The 19,155-nt window shown below is 34.1% G+C and overlaps 1 protein-coding gene across 5 annotated transcripts in view; it reads left to right on the top strand.

Annotated features, from left to right (window-relative positions):
• GRIA2 (glutamate ionotropic receptor AMPA type subunit 2) overlaps positions 1–19,155 on the top strand; it is a 145,574-nt gene that overhangs the window by 98,336 nt on the left and 28,083 nt on the right. For all 5 annotated transcript variants that reach the window (XM_006732914.3, XM_081811519.1, XM_081811525.1 and 2 more), the window contains exons 7-12: positions 4,001–4,168; positions 4,642–4,746; positions 5,423–5,533; positions 7,023–7,229; positions 7,728–8,098; positions 12,647–12,845. In XM_006732914.3, the coding sequence (XP_006732977.1) occupies positions 4,001–4,168; positions 4,642–4,746; positions 5,423–5,533; positions 7,023–7,229; positions 7,728–8,098; positions 12,647–12,845 (1,161 nt within the window). The remainder of the gene's footprint in view (positions 1–4,000; positions 4,169–4,641; positions 4,747–5,422; positions 5,534–7,022; positions 7,230–7,727; positions 8,099–12,646; positions 12,846–19,155) is intronic.

Raw genomic sequence — 19,155 nt, 5'->3', positions numbered from 1 at the left:
AAATTTCCCTCAGCTGAGGGATTTCACAGAACATAAATATCAGGGCAGAGATGATGCATTTGTTTTCAAAGAAGGAGATAGTTACATAGTTACATCGCCATCATGTTCCCTTCAAATTAATTTACATCTAGTTTAGTGAATGGTAGAATAAAACTGAAATACCTAACTCTCCAATCAAAAATATGAATATATTTGTTTAGAAAAATAAATGAGCCACATATGTAGAACATAAACAAAGAGGAACTCTGGATACAGTGTCTGTTTATTTTCTCTCAGTCCAGAATTGTGTTTCTATGATTGTGACTTTTAATTTAAAACAATAATAGGCTGGAGACTTGATTAAATTTGAACATTTGAAAAAGGTTGAAAGGATTTTTCTTCTTAGTGTGCTCATGCTCCGAATCATAATTGTAACATGCTGCATGGGCCTCAATGCTTTTAGTTCATTCAACCTAATCTTATTTTTTAATGTAGTTTGCCAACATTTATAGACCTCTAAAACATTTAGCAGATGGCTTTATAGATTTCTCATAGTAATATGAGCAGGCTGACTCAATGAAGATTTTGGCTTTGAACTGTTATCATAGCTTTTTAATGTGCTTTGCAATATTTTTTTTTAATATCTAATTTATTTAATTTAGGCTCTGTTTCCTATTCAGTGATCTAGACTTTATTTTAAAAATTACATTGGCAATGAACTAATTACTGTATAAGAAAGCAAATTAATCAACTTTTGTTTTTATCTAGGAGAACAGAAACAAACATCTATATAAAGCAGATAAATCCTGATGTGTTATCTTATTTCTCCATATTTTTCTTAAGTAAATAGGATTTAAAACAATGCCTTTGATATAATACAGTTTTTCTTAAAAAACAGTACATGCATATTCTAGAATACTTGGAAAATAAATATAATCATGTATGCTTCCTCCCTATTATTATAACCATTTTGTTTATTTTTCTTTCCCTTATTTGTTGAAGGGATATTACTATTTTTTTACCACTCTCATTAATCAATGAAGAAGGTATTTTTTTAATTTAGTTGTAATAATGTTTTTCACTAATTTTATAATTGACATTATTCATATTGTTATATAACCTTTATTAGTATTACTTTTTAATGGCTGCATTATACTTTCTTAAGGCAGAAAGTATAGGTTTTAAACATTCCTTTACTGACAGAAATGTGGGTTGTTTCTAAATATGGATGGATCTGTCGCATACTATATTTTGCTAATTTCTCGCATATAGTAGGGAGAAAAAAGTTACAGATTTTTTGGAAAAAAATGGTGATGGTTTTATTTAGATCTGTCTAGCTGAGATATTTGTGAGAAACTCAAGTGCATCCATCCGGGAGATAATCTAAATATGCAGAGGACTCATATATAGGCCTGCAATGATATTGCATAAGTGGTTTCACAAGAGAAGAAATAAGGAAGAAAACCTCTAGGTTTACAGCACTCGGTCACAGTGCTCACGTCCTCAAAATCATGTTCTCTTTTTCTTCTTGCCAATTCCCCCATCAAATGTGACTCATTCATATGGTCAAATGAAAGCGATTCAACTAAACTAATATGTGCAAAGATTAAATGACTGATAACCTCACACTGCCATTTTAGTATTAGAAAAATGGAGGCTTAAGAAATTTCTGGATATGTGGAGGGGATGATTCAAACTACATAAACTATTTTTCATTTGCCTTATTGTAATATCTCATATTAAAAGGATAAATCAGACATCTATCTACCATCAGACCAATTTATAACACTATGATAGGCATATTGCAACTATTTGTTTATAACCTTTTCACTAGACTGAAAAAAAACATGAATCCTGTAAAGACGGGGTCCATATCAAGATCTCTGACTTCCCTGCCTGCATTCTTTCCTTCCTTCCTCAATGTTTTCAGTGTGTCCGGCCCTGCCCAGGGCTCTGAGAATTCAGTGGTGACAGATGAGTTTTCTACTTTCCTAGAGTAAATATTCCAGTGGGGAAGAGAGCTGAAATAGAGAAATAATGAATGCATGAACAAGATATTCAGATACTGGTAGAGACTATGAAGGAAATAAATAAGGTCATGTGAAGAGGAGTGATTAGGTCTGTGCTGGGCAGGAAGGGCATCATTGAGGAAGTAATGTTTGAGCACATATGTGTAATTTAAAGCCATGACCTGAGTGAAACCACTTAGAGAGAGAGCAAGGAGAGTTGATATGGAATGGCAAGTTTAGAAAATTACTCTTAAATTTTCTAATGAAGGAAACAGAAAAAGAAAGGTGGGTATTGGAAGGAGATATAAACCTAAGAAGCAGTTATTGTATCTATCTATCTATCATCTATCATCTATCATCTATCTATCATGTATCATCATCATCTATCATCTGTCATCATCATCTATCTATCATCTATCATCTATCTATTTATCTATCATCTATCTATGTATCATCTATCTATTATCTATCATCATCTATCTCTTTATTTGTGGTAGGAGATATCAGAGCATTTGAAGTGCTAATAGAGATGATCCAGTAGAGAGAGAAAAAAAGCTGATGCAGGATATTGAGGTTGTAATTGTAGATGAAATGTCCTTAGAAAGATCCAAGGGACTGTATCAGGGCACTGTTGGAGTGGCTGTCCTCATGTAGGAGCTTGGCCACCTCATGTGTCATCAACTCAGGAGGGAAACAGAGAAAATATGATCTTGGCAGTTTTACGTTTGAAAAATAAAGGGTTTCTCCCTGAGGGCTTCTATTTTTTCAGTGATGTGTAGGCAAGATAATCAGCAGGAATTCAGAGAAAGAGAAGTGTGCAGAGTTGTGGGTTTTAAGAGAAGAAAAGAGAAGGTATAAAAATAATCATTTTTGAGAGTGGAAGAAATAAGTTGCTATAGAAAGGAGGAGGAGGACTTGCAAATACTAAGTGCCCGTTTTGTAATTGTGGTCAAGAATTTTAGGGTGTGCCAAAATCAGTATGATATTGTATTTTTACCCAGCTTCACTGTACTTTTGTTACTCACAGAAATTTCCTCAGTATTCAGTAAAGCTTTTATGTAAAACTGTGATTTATCATTAACAATAGCAGCATGATACATTTGATAGATGACAGTGTATATACATGCATGTAATAATACCTATCCAGCCACTGACAATGCTTAGTGCCCGTAAATAATGCTCTTTTTTTTCTGCTTGGCCCCCAGCTCCTGTCACAATCCTGCTGTCCCACTGGGATCTGACTACCATAAGTTTGGAACCAATGTTATTTTATCATAGACTGTTGGAAGCATGAAGGGGGCATAGAAATTATGAAATTTGATGGTTCTTCTTCTTGATTACCATAACTACCCAGGGGATCTTAAAAACAAATATTTCAAGACTATAGAATTAGAAACTTAAACTAATCAATATTCTTTCCCTATTGCCAAATGAATCCAGCATTAGTGGAGGCATATTTGTTTGTAAATTTGATAATTTCCTATATCCCTAAATCAGGCCATGAAGTGATGCTTTAATAAGAAATTGGTGGGCGCCTGGGTGGCTCAGTTGGTTAAGCGACTGCCTTCGGCTCAGGTCATGATCCTGGAGTCCCAGGATCGAGTCCCGCATCGGGCTCCCTGCTCGGCAGGGAGTCTGCTTCTCCCTCTGACCCTCCCCCCTCTCATGCTCTCTCTCTCTCATTCGCTCTCTCAAATAAATAAATAAAATCTTTAAAAAAAAAAAAAGAAATTGGTTTAAAAAGAAAAGACCCGATTATTATAAAATGTCTCACCCAAAATAACTGAGATGCTCACATAATAGGAAATGCTTACAGTCAAGAGCACACTGCACAGTCCCAATAGTCCGTGCTACCCCCTCAGATTCTTAGACTTCTACATGCAGAAATTGTGTCTAAATTCTTGCACTGTGATGTGGTGTTGTACGGTGGCCAGCTGCAACCCAGATGGCCAGTGTGTGGTGAGCCTCTGAATTTTTTCCCATTTTTATGAAATGTGTATGATGTTTTTCAGTATACTTCTGCTCTGACGTATGATGCTGTTCAAGTGATGACTGAAGCTTTCCGCAACCTACGGAAGCAGAGAATTGAAATCTCTCGAAGAGGCAATGCAGGAGATTGTCTGGCAAACCCAGCAGTCCCCTGGGGACAAGGTGTAGAAATAGAAAGGGCCCTCAAACAGGTTAGTCACTCAAAATGATTGTGAATGTGACTTAACAATGGACACTATTTTTTTCCACTATGTTAGTCTCCTTGCTGTGTTTAATGTAAAGTGAATATTATTTCCTAACTGCACAAAGGTAGGTTGAAGGGTGAAAAGAAATCTTAAAATTGTAGTTTCCTTGGGCGCCTGGGTGGCTCAGTCGTTAAGCGTCTGCCTTCAGCTCAGGTCATGATCCCAGGGTCCTGGGATCGAGCCCCTCATCAGGCTCCCTGCATCCGGCTCCCTGCTCAGCGGGAAGCCTGCTTCTCCCTCTCCCCCTCCCCCGCTTGTGTTTCCTCTCTAGCCGTGCCTCTCTCTATCAAATAAATAAATAAAAAATCTTTTAAAAAATGTAGTTTCCTTAACTTGAGCCAGGTGAGAGTAATCCGTACAGTTTGTATCTTTGGTTGCAGTAAATTGATAACTGTGCGGCTTTCCCATTTCCTCATTAGGTTCAGGTTGAAGGTCTCTCAGGAAATATAAAGTTTGACCAGAATGGAAAAAGAATAAACTATACAATTAACATCATGGAACTCAAAACGAATGGGCCCCGGAAGGTAAATCATTAGTAATCTAAAGGCAGTTTTCTCTCTGCGAGGAGGTGAGTTTGCTAACCCATCACCTCTTCTTCCAGAGTCCTGGAAATGTATATTCACATAGGTAGAGTTTATCTACTTCCAGAAACAGATGTATTTTTAAATATTTTTTCTAAACCTAATCTATTCATTTCTGGTAAGTAATACTGAAATGTAATCTTCAAATGACTGTGAATAGAACTGTTTTTGTTTTTCTTTGTTTTTTGATTGAGGTATAAGAACTTTAATGAGAAGAAAAAGAAACTATCATGGACAGTTTATGGTTCAGAAGACAAAGCATAGCTGGGGCACATATACATTGTTTTAATTCAGTACCTTGCTTTTAACTGTTATGGATAAAATTCCATTGCTTGGATTTATTTCTATTTCTATATGATCACTCCCAAACAAATTACCCTGGAAAAATATGAAAAGTGAACATGAAGAGATAAGCCATTTTTAAGAATTGCTTTTGTTTCATTGTTTTTATAATCTCTATTTCTATTAGAGTCGCAAAAACAAAAGACATATCTTTGTTTAGAAGAAACCTAGTTAATGTAGATAAAATTTTTGATTCATACATGAGTTTGAAATAATTCAATGCTTGGCTAATAGAAAGATCATTTATCCATGTGCCTATTTCTGTAACCTTTTTCAGATTGGATACTGGAGTGAAGTGGACAAAATGGTTGTTACCCTTACTGAGCTCCCTTCTGGAAACGATACCTCTGGGCTCGAGAATAAGACTGTTGTTGTCACTACAATTTTGGTAATTAGCTACAAATGTCTGTGCTTTCCTGCAGTTTTTCTTATGAAAAATATCTGTCAACTAGAATTGCTGTTTGTATTTTTGGATAATAACTAATGTAGTGTTGCTTTGGCACTGTTTTAATCATGTATAGCATATTTACTCTGTCAAAAGGACCACACAAGCATGAGCTAAAGCATTCAAAATATTTCCTATCCTCTTCAATACTGAAATTTAGCCTGACAGAAAATTCATATGCTGGTGCGTCCACAAATGTGAACAACTGGGGAAGGTCTGGAGGAGCATTCCTTGTATTTACTCATGTGCTTTACCTTTCACTTCCCATATGATTCTGGGTACCATCTGTCTTTGCATTTATTAATAATGTTGGCAACGTCTCTTTATAAGATGAACTCCTTAAAGATAAGGAAAATTTCACTTCTTTTTAGCCCCCAATCTCAACACAGTCATTGGCACATAGCCAGCGCTGAATGAATGAGACAAAATTGAACTGAATCTTGATCATCTAGGCTCTGGAGAAATGGAAGGTAGATGTAGATCATCGTGACAAGCTGTTGGTGAAATGAGATGGAGAAAATAGGGCTCACTAATAGTGATTTTGCAACAAAAAAATTGTATTTTATTTTACTAAGCACTGATAGAGTAAAATTGTGGGATTCATTATTCTAATGATATTGAGAAGAAAAAAATAGATAGGTTAATAAGGGATTTGGGTAAAAACATTGGTTGGCTTTTGGAAATATCTTAATAAGTGTAAGCTCCAACACGTGAGGGCTTTTGCCTTAATCATGCCATTGAGAGGGATTGTCTCACCAAACTCTCAAATATGCTTGATGACACTTTCCAGTAGAGAATTTTGGGCTATGTTGAAACAGGTGGAAGCTACTCTCCCTCCTTGTAATATTATTCTGGGATGTTATATCTCACAGATGGAGTGAGACATGAAATCTGAGAGGGTAGCATCAGCACATCACCATGGCAATGACTCTTTAGTCTGTCCATTACTGACTATGAACCTGATTTCCACATGAACCTTATCCTTGAAGCAGCAATACACAGGGTTTTGGGTGAATGCTGATTCTTGAGTTTGGGCTCTTGAGTTTGGGTTAAGGTTATTAACCTAGAATAGGAGTGTGGTGGGTCCGGAGTTGAATAAAACAGATGTTGAGCAGCATTATTTCTACCTAAGCTCTAGGAGTTAACAAACATGACAAGGGGACATGCCAACAGTTTGTGCTTTTGAGTTTCTTATTTGCTTTGGTATGGCTAGATACAAGCTATATTAATGAAATATAATGCTAGACATCTGAAGACCTTTTTTTTTTTCAAAAGTATTATGCCTAATTTTTTTTTCCTGTTGATATTTTCCACCATTCATATTCTACAATTTCTCTGGCTAATAGGTAATAATTAAACCAGAAGACTTCATTCAGTGAGAGTAGTTAACAGCTATTTTTTAAATCAATGAAAGCACTGTCTTTCCATATAGGAATCTCCGTATGTTATGATGAAGAAAAATCACGAAATGCTTGAAGGCAATGAGCGTTATGAGGGCTACTGTGTTGACTTGGCTGCAGAAATCGCCAAACATTGTGGGTTCAAGTACAAGTTGACAATTGTTGGGGATGGCAAGTATGGGGCCAGGGATGCTGACACGAAAATTTGGAATGGGATGGTTGGAGAACTTGTATACGGGGTAAGTATAGCTCTTCTCCCAAATAAAGCCATTCAGCTTGAACTCTTGTTGACAGAATGCCCCCTTCCCTGCCAAGTACCTCTATCTGAGGTTGTTGGTTTCCCACATTACTGAAGAACACTATCTTATTTCCTTGTGAACATCTGAAAATTGAGGATAAAGTCAGAAGCAAACATGCACACTAAATGAGACAGACATTCTATTTGTCTTGAAGCATACGAACCATATGCATTCTTCAAAGGCGCCAAAGGCATAGATTCAGTGTAGAGAGGTAATTATCATAATCAAGTCAGATGGGTATACTGTGTATTTATAAAAAGGAGGGATATTTGGGGAACAAATTGTTTTTTTGTTTATTCTTTACTGGAACCCCGCAAGGGAAATAATTACTGACATTTCCCTGATTTCCTTTTCTTCCCTTTTGATCCAGTAATGTAACCATGATTCCTTTCTGACCATGACTCCAGGTACTATTACTTTCATTTGTTTCCCTTACAGAAAGCTGACATTGCAATTGCTCCATTAACTATTACCCTTGTGAGAGAAGAGGTGATTGACTTCTCAAAGCCCTTTATGAGCCTCGGGATATCTATCATGATCAAGAAGCCTCAGAAGTCCAAACCAGGAGTGTTTTCATTTCTTGATCCTTTAGCCTATGAGATCTGGATGTGCATTGTTTTTGCCTACATTGGGGTCAGTGTAGTTTTATTCCTGGTCAGCAGATTTAGCCCCTACGAGTGGCACACTGAGGAGTTTGAAGATGGAAGAGAAACACAAAGTAGTGAATCAACTAATGAATTTGGGATTTTTAATAGTCTCTGGTTTTCCTTGGGTGCCTTTATGCAGCAAGGATGCGATATTTCGCCAAGGTTGGTTACTCACCTGCTTCAACTTTGTGCATTTTAGGTCTCAAGTGGATATTCGTGGTGTTTATGAATTCACTATAAAGAAGTAAACAGCTGCCGACTACCTGTCTAAGCAGTCTAAGACTCTTCAGGACAGACTCTTACCATCGGCATAAGTCTGTGAAATACTTGAGCAATGTTCTTTGAATGTTGGTCATGTATTTCCTGGTGAAATTATACACACCATGGAGAGGCTATAAAATGCATAAGGTTCCTATCATTCCATGCCTTCTTGGAGGGGTACCGTGTTTTTGCTGCATATTCTCATTTTACAGTCATCTGTGTGTTGATCCACAGACCTGTATATGGGAAAGTGGGCAACATTACTTATTAACTACAAAAGCAACAACTTGTTTACAAAACTTCATTGGCACACATCCCATCTCTTTTATTTTCCCATTATTAGCTCATGCAGATGGTATAAGAGAGATATTATAAAATTCTTTTAAAGGTTAAGTTCCTGAATTAAAGGGAATGTACGATAAGATATTTTCCAAGTATTTAGAAATACATGAGTAATAATGATGACTGACTCACTGCAGCTTGTGCTATATTCAGTAGTAATACACACACATAATGGAATACATTTCTGCACCTCTAGTCTCATTATGATATATTAGGTACTGCACTAGAATGCCTAAATATAATGAATATCTCACAAAATACATTTTGCCTTTGTTCATGTTACACACATGAATAGAAAGGTTAGCCATATCTGGCTCTTTGGAAGAATAAACCATGCTTTTTCTAGTGTGACTCTTTCACATTTGAAGCCTAAATTATGGTCTACTGGCACATTTTAGTCTAGATTTGATTACTTTCCTTTGATCTATGGGATATCTTAATAACTAGTAAAGGGGATGATTTTTCTAACACTATTTCATTATATTGTGTTTCTGAGCACTTTGGAGATAACTGATTAATTTCAAAAAACTATATGAGAAAATCAAAAGTTTGTATCTTTTGGAGTCTTTTTTTGATTACTCCACCCAGGGAGATAAATTAAATATATCATGTATGCAGAAATTATTAATGACTTACTTACTTCTCTGTTAGTAGGACACATTGTTATGAATTATTTGGACCTAAACAGTCTTAATTCCCTAAAATTCCCTGTGACTTCTTTATGGAGCTGCACTGAATTAGAAATATGCCAATGGTATTTGCATGGCATATATGTATAATAACTTTAACATATAGCATAGAAAAATATAGAAATATAGAATAATGCTACATATAATAATATACATAAATATGATGACTTCCCACAAAATATATGATTCGTAGTTTTATCTCTATATTTAGTTTATCCGATTTAAGTTAAAGACATAAAGAGAAGTTTCTAATAATGAGGGAGAAAATACTAAACAAATGGGGATCTCAGAGAATATTCTGGTCCATAAATAACAATAAAATTATTCATCTTTGGTAAGAAGGCTACTGAAGTATAATGCTACTTTAATCCTGAGATAAAACGCAATTATCCTAGGGTAACATAAACTGTGTTCTGCCTTTTGATTAAGTAAAGAGGAGCATATGAGGTTCATTATAAAGTAGGATATATTGATCTGGGTTCCTGTAGTTGGATCCTTAGATTTGTTTGCCTTACTCTTCATGCATCATGGCTCTGAAGTTAGTGGTTTTGGTGTCCAGTGCTTGTCAAGGAACAGAAAACATATTTATAGGGGCTGGAGCACAGAGCACATTTAACAGTATCTGTGTTACTCCAGGGTCCACCAAGACAAGCAGACAACTTCTAATTTTCAACAAGCCCGTTTAATAAAATACGGCCTTTTTTCTGTGCTCTTGATTTCATTCATGAGTCATGACTTACTACAATTGCACATATAATCATTTTTATTTCCTGGTAAGATAAATAGATTTTTTTTTTAAATTTTATTTTATTATGTTATGTTGGCCACCATACAATAGATTTAAGATAGTATATTTTTCCTTGTTATCAACTGATTTAGTTTTTGCTACAGAATATATATGAGCAAAATTTGCTTTGCTAAAAAAATTTAAGTGTACATATCTTTCATTCTATATGTGCACCTAAATATTGAACATAATGCATAATATTGGCAAATTTAATGATTTTTTAAAACAAACCAAACTATCTTTTTTTACAATGCAATGATGGTTACTCCAGTTTAGAAAAGAATAGAGAAGCATAGTATCTAATAATGATGCTGATGATGATGCAAAAATGCACAGATCACTTTGAGATACTCTTTAAATTTTTTGAAAGATATTTATCACCTCTTTTCAAGTAAAACATGGTATGGAACTATATTATTAATATTAATAGAACATTTAAATTTTAATCAGGATTGATTTATTGAACTGAATTGGTCATTTTCCTGAAATTAAGTTTAGAATATGTTACCTATAGTTTTCTGAAGCCTGGAACCACAGAAATTGTGAGAGCAAAATGCTGTTAAGTTGACTTTTATTTTCCTGCTTGCCTCTCTTTTTTCCCAATATCTCAAAAGGATTCCAATAAATAAAAATGCCATTCTTAAAACAATTATTTAATATAGACTTAAAAGAAATGGTAGAATAAAAAAAATAAATGGTAGCGTATCTGTGTTTATTTGATCCTTTAGTGCAGATTCAGAGAGGTGAAGGTTTGTTTTTAAGTAGAGAAACCATTTTTGTCTGTCTCCATAAGACATAAATTGAATTTGCCCCTGCATAAAGTTTCTCAGGAACTCTTTCAGAAACATTAATTGATCCTTTGAAAACACTTACAAATGGATGATAAGTTGCTCAAGAATTTTCTGTTTTGAATGATGTATAAGTTCAATAATTTTTTTGAGATATCTTGTGAAACTTTAAGTAAATTGGCATATTTAAGCTCATTAAATCTGTCTTAAGCACTGGAATAGAGAATAACTTATGTCTAACTTGTGTTTATTTTACAAATGGAACAGAATTAGTTATAAAAACAATTCTGAAATACATTGCCAATTACCATGCAGTTTATAGTGTCAAAGCAATTATTAAGAAATCAGTTTTGTTTTAAGGAATTTGAGCTGCCCTCTTAAATATGAGGTACATGCCCTTTAATTATACCTTCCATTGTTATGGAATAGTGAACATTTTGAGAGTGGCTGTGTCTACACAAGAGGTTTCTTAAATTTAAAATGTATTTAATACCCTTCGCATGAGAGAGAAGTTAACTTTTTTCCATCCTGTCATATTTATTTAATTCTTTGCATCTCTCAGAGACTGTGATAAAGGCTCTTAGTTATATATTTTTTTCATTGCTTGCTCACTCTTGCTCTTTCTCTTTTAGCAATAGATGTTTGTAAAAATCTTTACTTTTAAATAAGCTTCCCCACTTATTTTTGACTGCTAGAATAATTTATTCTACAAAGGTGTGTTTCTTACTGTTAAATGTCAGGAGGTCTGTTTTAAGCCATAAATTACCAAACATTTGTAATTTAATTTTTTAGAAATGTTACCTCTTCACTGTAGCAAGTTTAATTGTTAGACATAGCAGTTATGAACCCAAAATGTTATTTTATTGGATTGTTAATATTATTTAAATCCCTTTATACATAGAATCTCGCCAGATCTTTCAAAATAATATGCTATGTATCTATTTCCATATCTACGTATCTATATTTATCTCTCTAGTAAAGTAAAGTAAATTATTAGGGATCTATTAAGCTTTTAAAAGTATTTTGCATATGAATTTATGGTTAAAGAAATATTATTATTTTATTATATTGCAAATTAGGAATTTGTATCTTGGCAAACGTTTAAATGTCTAATTTTGTTTTCCTTGAGTTGTCTTTTTTCTTAAGCAGGAAGCACAGAGGAACAGGGTGATAACAGTCCATGCCAGGAAGCCTCAGATTTTTATTCATTAAGAATTATATTTTGTGTCATCCCTTTGTTTGTTGTATCATTTTTCCCCCATTTTCTATCCTGCTCTGCACCTAAAACCTATGTTTTTTGCACACACAAAAACCCAGTGAAATTTTGGACCTTTTTGAGAGTTTTGGAACTTCATTGGCTGAATTAAAGAGAGGGTTTCTTCAGTTTAGAACTTCATTTATGGTGCACATTCTTTTATTTTTAATATTTGATTTTGTTTGTCAACATTATTGTGAGTTTTACAAGTGATGTTGAATTCTCTTGTTCATGTTTACTCATGTCATGAGTGGATAGTAGGATGGGATTGGCTGGATTATTTGCACATTTCTTGAAATTGCTTCATTATGAGATTTCATACCATAGATGATTTAAGCATTATAATTATGAAAGAATATGAGGAATCTGAAGTTTTGGTCTCTGGGTAGCTCATTAAATCTAGCTAATCTGTACTCCTTACCCAGAATGCTTAATAATTTCCAGTTTTATTAACTAGCAGATATATTAAAAAGTATAAAGTTAAATATTCACATATAAGTCAATATTTGCATAATATTGCTAACTTGTTTTTTTTTTTAATTAGGTCATTCATTTCACTTTACAAATCCATTTCATACTTGTTATTAGATCCCTCTCTGGGCGCATTGTTGGAGGTGTGTGGTGGTTCTTTACCCTGATCATAATCTCCTCCTACACGGCTAACTTAGCTGCCTTCCTGACTGTAGAGAGGATGGTGTCTCCCATCGAAAGTGCTGAGGATCTTTCTAAGCAAACAGAAATTGCTTATGGAACATTAGACTCTGGATCCACTAAAGAATTTTTCAGGGTAAGAGACTCCGCTTTGTTAACTTCTGATTTTGATCTTAAAATTTAACCATTTTAAATTTTGTCCTCCCTCCCTCCCTCCCTCCTGTGCTCTACACAAAGTTACTATGTGATAGTACCCCCCATCTCTGTCTCTAACTCTATTTCTGTTCTTGACCTTGTCTCTATACCCCTCCCTTCTTCATCCCTATCCTTAATTCCATCTCTGTATATTTTGTCATGCCTAATTCCTTAGGAGAAAAACACAACATTACAATAGAATTATAGTTTTATAAAGATTGATTGTCCTTTTGGAACAAAATTGAAGCAAAGTATAGTTAAGTTTAGATTGTTATTATTTTTGAAACAAAAGTTTTTTTAATTTAAGTAAGCATGACTGTCATATATTTTACATAGTTTACTATTGAAAACTTAAAAATAATTTTAAAAAAAGAAACTCACTTTCAAATCAGTTATGTTAATTCTGTGTCAGGAGACAGATTATATAAATGTGTGAAAATTCTGAATTTTTTTCAAACCCTCCAAGAAAAGGCTAACAAAGGTCTAAATAGGTAGCATAATTATAGTGTGTCTATTAAATATATTTTACTTTTCAAAAAAATTGTGACCATATGGTATTTGTTTATAGGACAAGCCCAATAACCTGATGTCGGTATAATTTTCTTTCATTATACTATTTTCTCTAAATAAGAACTCATTCTATTGAAATGTTTAATATAGCTGATAAACTTAGGTTTTAAGCCAATATATATAATATATGATGATCTCTGATAATCCCACTAAATCTTTGAATGTATCTGAATTTGCTTGAGTGAAATCTAGGCCAGATTAGGATTATCCAGAATTAGGATTAGGACCCGTTGAAATAGTAGAGTATAATTTGAAGACTGTTTCATCTACATTGCCTCTGGTATTTTTTTCTAACTAACTTCATTTGAGCTGAAATATGACAGGAGAACAAGGGGGGTTGCAGACCACAGCTGATAATAGATAATAATCTGGATATGTGTAGGGAGGGCAGGACCTTGATGCTTTCTTTAAGCACTGCAATTTAAGCGCAGAAGTGTGGTCAATCTATCAGCAGCTACTTTGACTTTAATGCATTTCTATGTATGAATGTTATAATACAGATTTGCTACTAATAACAATTTGCTTTCATTTATGAACATATATGTAATATGTATATAAACACTTTTTCTGTAGCACAGTGTTCTCGCTTGATCATAACAATGGATCTATTAAAATAAATTAGAATATTGCATGGTTCTTAATTAGAAGTGTATCTTGAAGCAGTTTTTATTATTTGTATCCCAGTAGGACTTGTATTTATTTTATTTATATATATTTATTCATATTCTTCCTCTTGAAGTGAATGAAATATGTGAATGAATAAGGTACTTGCTATATCATGGCTTACTTAGTGCTACTTAATGTTGATTAAAATAATCTTAATTATTTCCGGATACTGCCTTACAGATTAGTATACGTATGTTGAGAGTTACTGTCACTAGCTTGTTTACACAATAGTAGTACCAAGTACTCTCAACAACTGTACATTCACATTTCCAGAGCTTTGCAGTATACCTTAACTCAATCAATCATAGAAACATATGTGTAATAATCAAGATGCCAAGATTTTGTGATCGGTATACTCAAGTTCCCTAGTAGACAAGATAAGAAGGCTAGATGACTCTGGGAAAAGAATGCTGTTACTCTTGTGTTTCAGTGCACTAACTCCATGAAGACCATGGTTCCAATATGCAGTATATTCGTGTATATGTATATACACTTGACAACATAATTTGTGGTGTGTCATTTGTCAATATAAAATTGTGGAGCTTACCCTTCCTAGAGTAATAGGGAAGTGATATTGAGTAATTAGGCAAACTGATAATTTTTATTAGCATAGCTTTCCCAAGCAGTTTCTTATGCATTATCTCTTTGCTTATTTATTTATTTAGTGTATAATTAACATACAGTGTTATATTGGTTTCAGGTGTACAATAAAATGATTCAACAAGTCTATACATTACTCAGTGCTCAGTACTCTTTGCTTATTTATTAAAGTATAAATAACATACAATGTTATATTAATTTCAGGTTACAATAAAATGATTCAACAGTTCCATACCTTAATCAGTACATTAAGTGTACTCTTAATCCCCTTTATCTACTTTACCGATCTCTGCCCCACCCCCACAACCACCAGCTTGTTCTCTGTATTTAAGAGTATGGGTTTTTTTGTTTGTTTGCTCGTTTGTTTTGTTTCTTAAATTCGAAATATAAGTGAATTCATATAGTATTTGTCTTTCTCTGTCTGACTTATTCCATTTAGCATTATTCCCTTTCAGTCCATCTATGTGGTTGCAAATGGCATACCATGGTGTGTATATACCACATCTTCTTTATCCCATTATCTTTTTGAATCTCACAATACTTATGCCTGATAATCAAGGCAATGATTTTTGTTTGCATACCATGCATTATTAAGCTAAAGCTCAGATAATTTTGTGAACTTGACCAAATTCAGGCAGCTAGGAAGTGTGCTGAGGCCTTTTACCCCTGTAGGGTTCTTTCTTTTTTTTTTTTTTTTTAAAGATTTTATTTATTTATTTGCGAGAGAGAATGAGAGACAGAGAGCGTGAGAGGGAGGAAGGTCAGAGGGAGAAGCAGACTCCCTGCCGAGCAGGGAGCCCGATGCGGGACTCGATCCCGGGACTCCAGGATCATGACCTGAGCCGAAGGCAGTCGCCCAACCAACTGAGCCACCCAGGCGCCCTGTAGGGTTCTTTCGATATCCCATTTTTACTTGCAGATAAAAGTCTCTGGATTTATTTTGCTGTGCCCATGCTCAGTTTAAGTTACACCCATGTTTGCCTGTGTGGCATTAGAGAATTATAATGGTAGAAGCTCATGCTTCCTTTCAACATACCTTCAAAAGGAACTGTCAGTGAATCAACTTTGGTTAGGTTTCAGTGCATACAGCATTGTAGTCAGCTTCTCCATATCTAGAGAAAGAAGAGCATGGCCTCAAAAGTACTTAAGACCCACACTATTTACTCTATTAATATTGATTCCCAGTAAAGGGAAGCTACTAACATCACCACATCAACAGCACACATCACAGAGTGAATAGGAGCTTGTCATGCTAATTTTTCCATCGACATATATGACATGGTTGTAATTTGAGAAATTATGTATACAAAAGGTTTGTTTCTAAAAGTTGGATTCAATAAAAAGGTGCTCCTTAATCATGAGTAATTTTGAATAATTTTGATAACCGTATTAATGTTTGATAATTGGATGCCATGATGATAATAAGTGAGGACAACCTTATTTTTGCTTTTGACTCCCAGAAATATTTTCTGGGATGCTGTGGTTTTCCAGCTGTATTCATCATGCCTCATACCTTTTCACATAAAGTTTACTGCAATAGCATATGGAGATTGAATAAGAGCTTCCCCTTCCAAAAAAAGAATTTCTCTTTAGAATGTTATTTAAAATGTAATGGATAAGGCGAAGTTAACTCATAGACATCATAAAAGCAAAATATAATTGATTTTCACTAGCATTCTTTCCCTTAAACCCTTGGGTATATTATAGTTTGTCTATTAGCTGTAGTCCGGTTGAATTTCTAAGCTTCTGGTGGAAAATGTTACATGGGAAATTCTCCTTGCTTCTATTCCTAAAATTGACATTCACCGCACATCTTGGGTCATCCTCTCTCAACTGTCCTTTAGCTCTAGGCATGCTTGGGGCTTCTGTAGGTGGATTCAGGACAGACTGAAAGCTGGCAGACTCATGGCGCCCAGTCTGTCAGGAAAGGGAATATAGATGGAGTGGGCTGAAGATAGTCTGAAGACATGTTTTGTACTCTTTGTTCCCTGGCCATCTGTTGTGCTTACTTCCAACCTAAGAAAGCTAATTCCATGTGGAAGAAAAATATTTACCATTTTTACCATTTGCTAATATTTAAAGTTCTAAAGGTTATCTTATGTTTCCTAATATAGCTTAATTTGGCTTCATTGAAAACTTTTTCCTATTACACTGCTTATGACTAGGGATTTTATTATTTATATTACTAAAATTTTTCTACTGTCCAGGAGTTTATCAAGCCAGCTTTTTGTTTTTATCACAGCAAGAGCTTTGGATTTAGTTACTGGGGAAACTGATTTGAGAAGCCAGGTCATTGTCTAAATTTTAAAGATATGTAACTAGCTAAAGTATGAAAAATAACTTGTTGTCTTTTGTCTTAACATAACAAATGTTTCCTAAAAGTATATCTTTGTTGGGATAAAAGCACATTATTTAAAATTATAAGATGAATATTTCATCCTTTATAAGGACCTATCTGTTTTGTCCTAAGATGATATGAGTACCCAATTTAAGTCTAAAGTATTTTCAGATTTCAGGTAAATAATTTAATAAACTGTGTTATAATAATATTGCTTTAGTAAAGTCAGTAAGTGTGCATTATTTTCAGAATTCCAATTTCAGCTGTAAATTTTCTAAATTAAAATCAGGTATAACCAGTAAAACAAATATGAATGAAATATTTACATTGTTCTGCTAGAGAGAGACAATAAATGGAGGACAATCTTGTAACCACCAAGATGTATGAAGAAAAAGACCCTGTATCTTTTTTTTCCAGGGTTTTCTGCTATGAAACTCATGTACATCCTTGTATAGAGTGAATGATAAAGTCTGACTCATTTTGGAGCACTGATCATCTCTAACTATAGTCCCACTGTAGCATACCGATAATTAAGAAAGAATTAGGCTTTCTATTATAAACCACTATTTTTAGACTTTCACATTTTGATAATTTCTTCTCTCAATAAAAGAGGACAGGTATTGAATTAGGTAAGTCTGAATAGAAAATGATTTCAGAGGACCTATATACATAAGGTTCCTATAGAAACCTAGGTTTGGGGGATAGGAAATGGATGTATAAATAGACCTGTCATTGACCAGTCGATCCCTGGAACACAATTATTACTTGCAGATAAGAAGTATTTCTTCATGCCTATGCTAAATCCCTCAGACTGCAATCTGTTTATTTCCTCTGGTTTTCTCTGGAAGGATGAGGGATGGGGTGTATTGTCTGAATAAGTGGTTTACTTTAATTATTCTGACTTTGGAAGAAAAAGATTCTAGGACATTGTCAAAATAAAAGTATTTTCCTTCTCATTTAATGAAGTTAATTATTGCATTCTCAGAAGAGATAATTAGTCTGATAATCCATGAAATTATACTGTTGTTACCTAGCATTGTAGACTTTTATAGAATTTATAAATAGTATAAGTGATAGATAAATAATATTAATGCAGATGTTTCTTACCTGAGTGAAAGGACTAGGTTGAAATTTTCCTTTCATATATGTATATATAAATCTGCATATATAAAAAATATATATGATTTATTACCATATGACATGATCATATATATGATTTACCATAAATAATCACAATTACTAGAGAATTACAGTAATTTATCTTTTTATTTTATTATTATTTTAAAATTATTTTTATTATTTATTTATTTGTTTGTTTATTTATTTTGAGAGGGAGAGAGAGAATCTTAAGCAGGCTCCACACCCAGCGTGGAGTCTCACAACCCTGAGATCATGACGTGAGCCAAAATTAAGAGTCAGTTGCTTAACTCACTGAGCCACCCAGGAACCCCTAAATTATCTTTTAAAAGGCTATAACCTTTTTTCAGCTTCTTCTGTGGCCTAAATACATCTACTTATATTTACATATAAAAACTTTGATAGAGGGGTGCCTGGGTGGCTCAGTCAGTTAAGCCTGTCTTCAGCTCAGGTCCTGCTCCCAGGTTTCCTGGGATTGAGCCCCACATCTGACTCCCTGCTCAGCGGAGAGTCGGCTTCTCCCTCTGCCGCTCCCCCTGCTCATGCTTGCTTTCTCTCTCTCTCTCTCCCTCTCAAGTAAATAAATAAAATCTTAAAAAAAACTTTGATTGAACTATGTTTACAAATAAAAATGTCTAAGCTATTATAACAGCTTTCCTATGGAAACACATTGTTATTTCATTAAAGTTACATTTTGTTTCATTTATTGCTTGTGTTTAGCAATAAAATAGCATAATTTCTTTTTTGATATTTTATAGAACAGATTTCACTAATCTGTGGTGGCTCTTTATACTTATTTCATTACATCTAACTAATGACTTCTCTTCCAGAGTTTCCAACATATCCCCTATTTCTATGTAGGTAGAAAAATGTATATATTTTTATATGTGTGTGTATATACACACACACACACACATACATACACACACATATATATACT

The sequence above is a fragment of the Leptonychotes weddellii genome, chromosome 2, assembly GCF_054177405.1.
Source record: "Leptonychotes weddellii isolate Sample4059 chromosome 2, ASM5417740v2, whole genome shotgun sequence".
In the NCBI taxonomy this organism is placed as follows: Eukaryota; Metazoa; Chordata; class Mammalia; order Carnivora; family Phocidae; genus Leptonychotes; species Leptonychotes weddellii.
The sequence above is the reverse complement of the archived record's forward strand: the minus strand, read 5'-3'. Positions and strand labels throughout refer to the sequence as shown.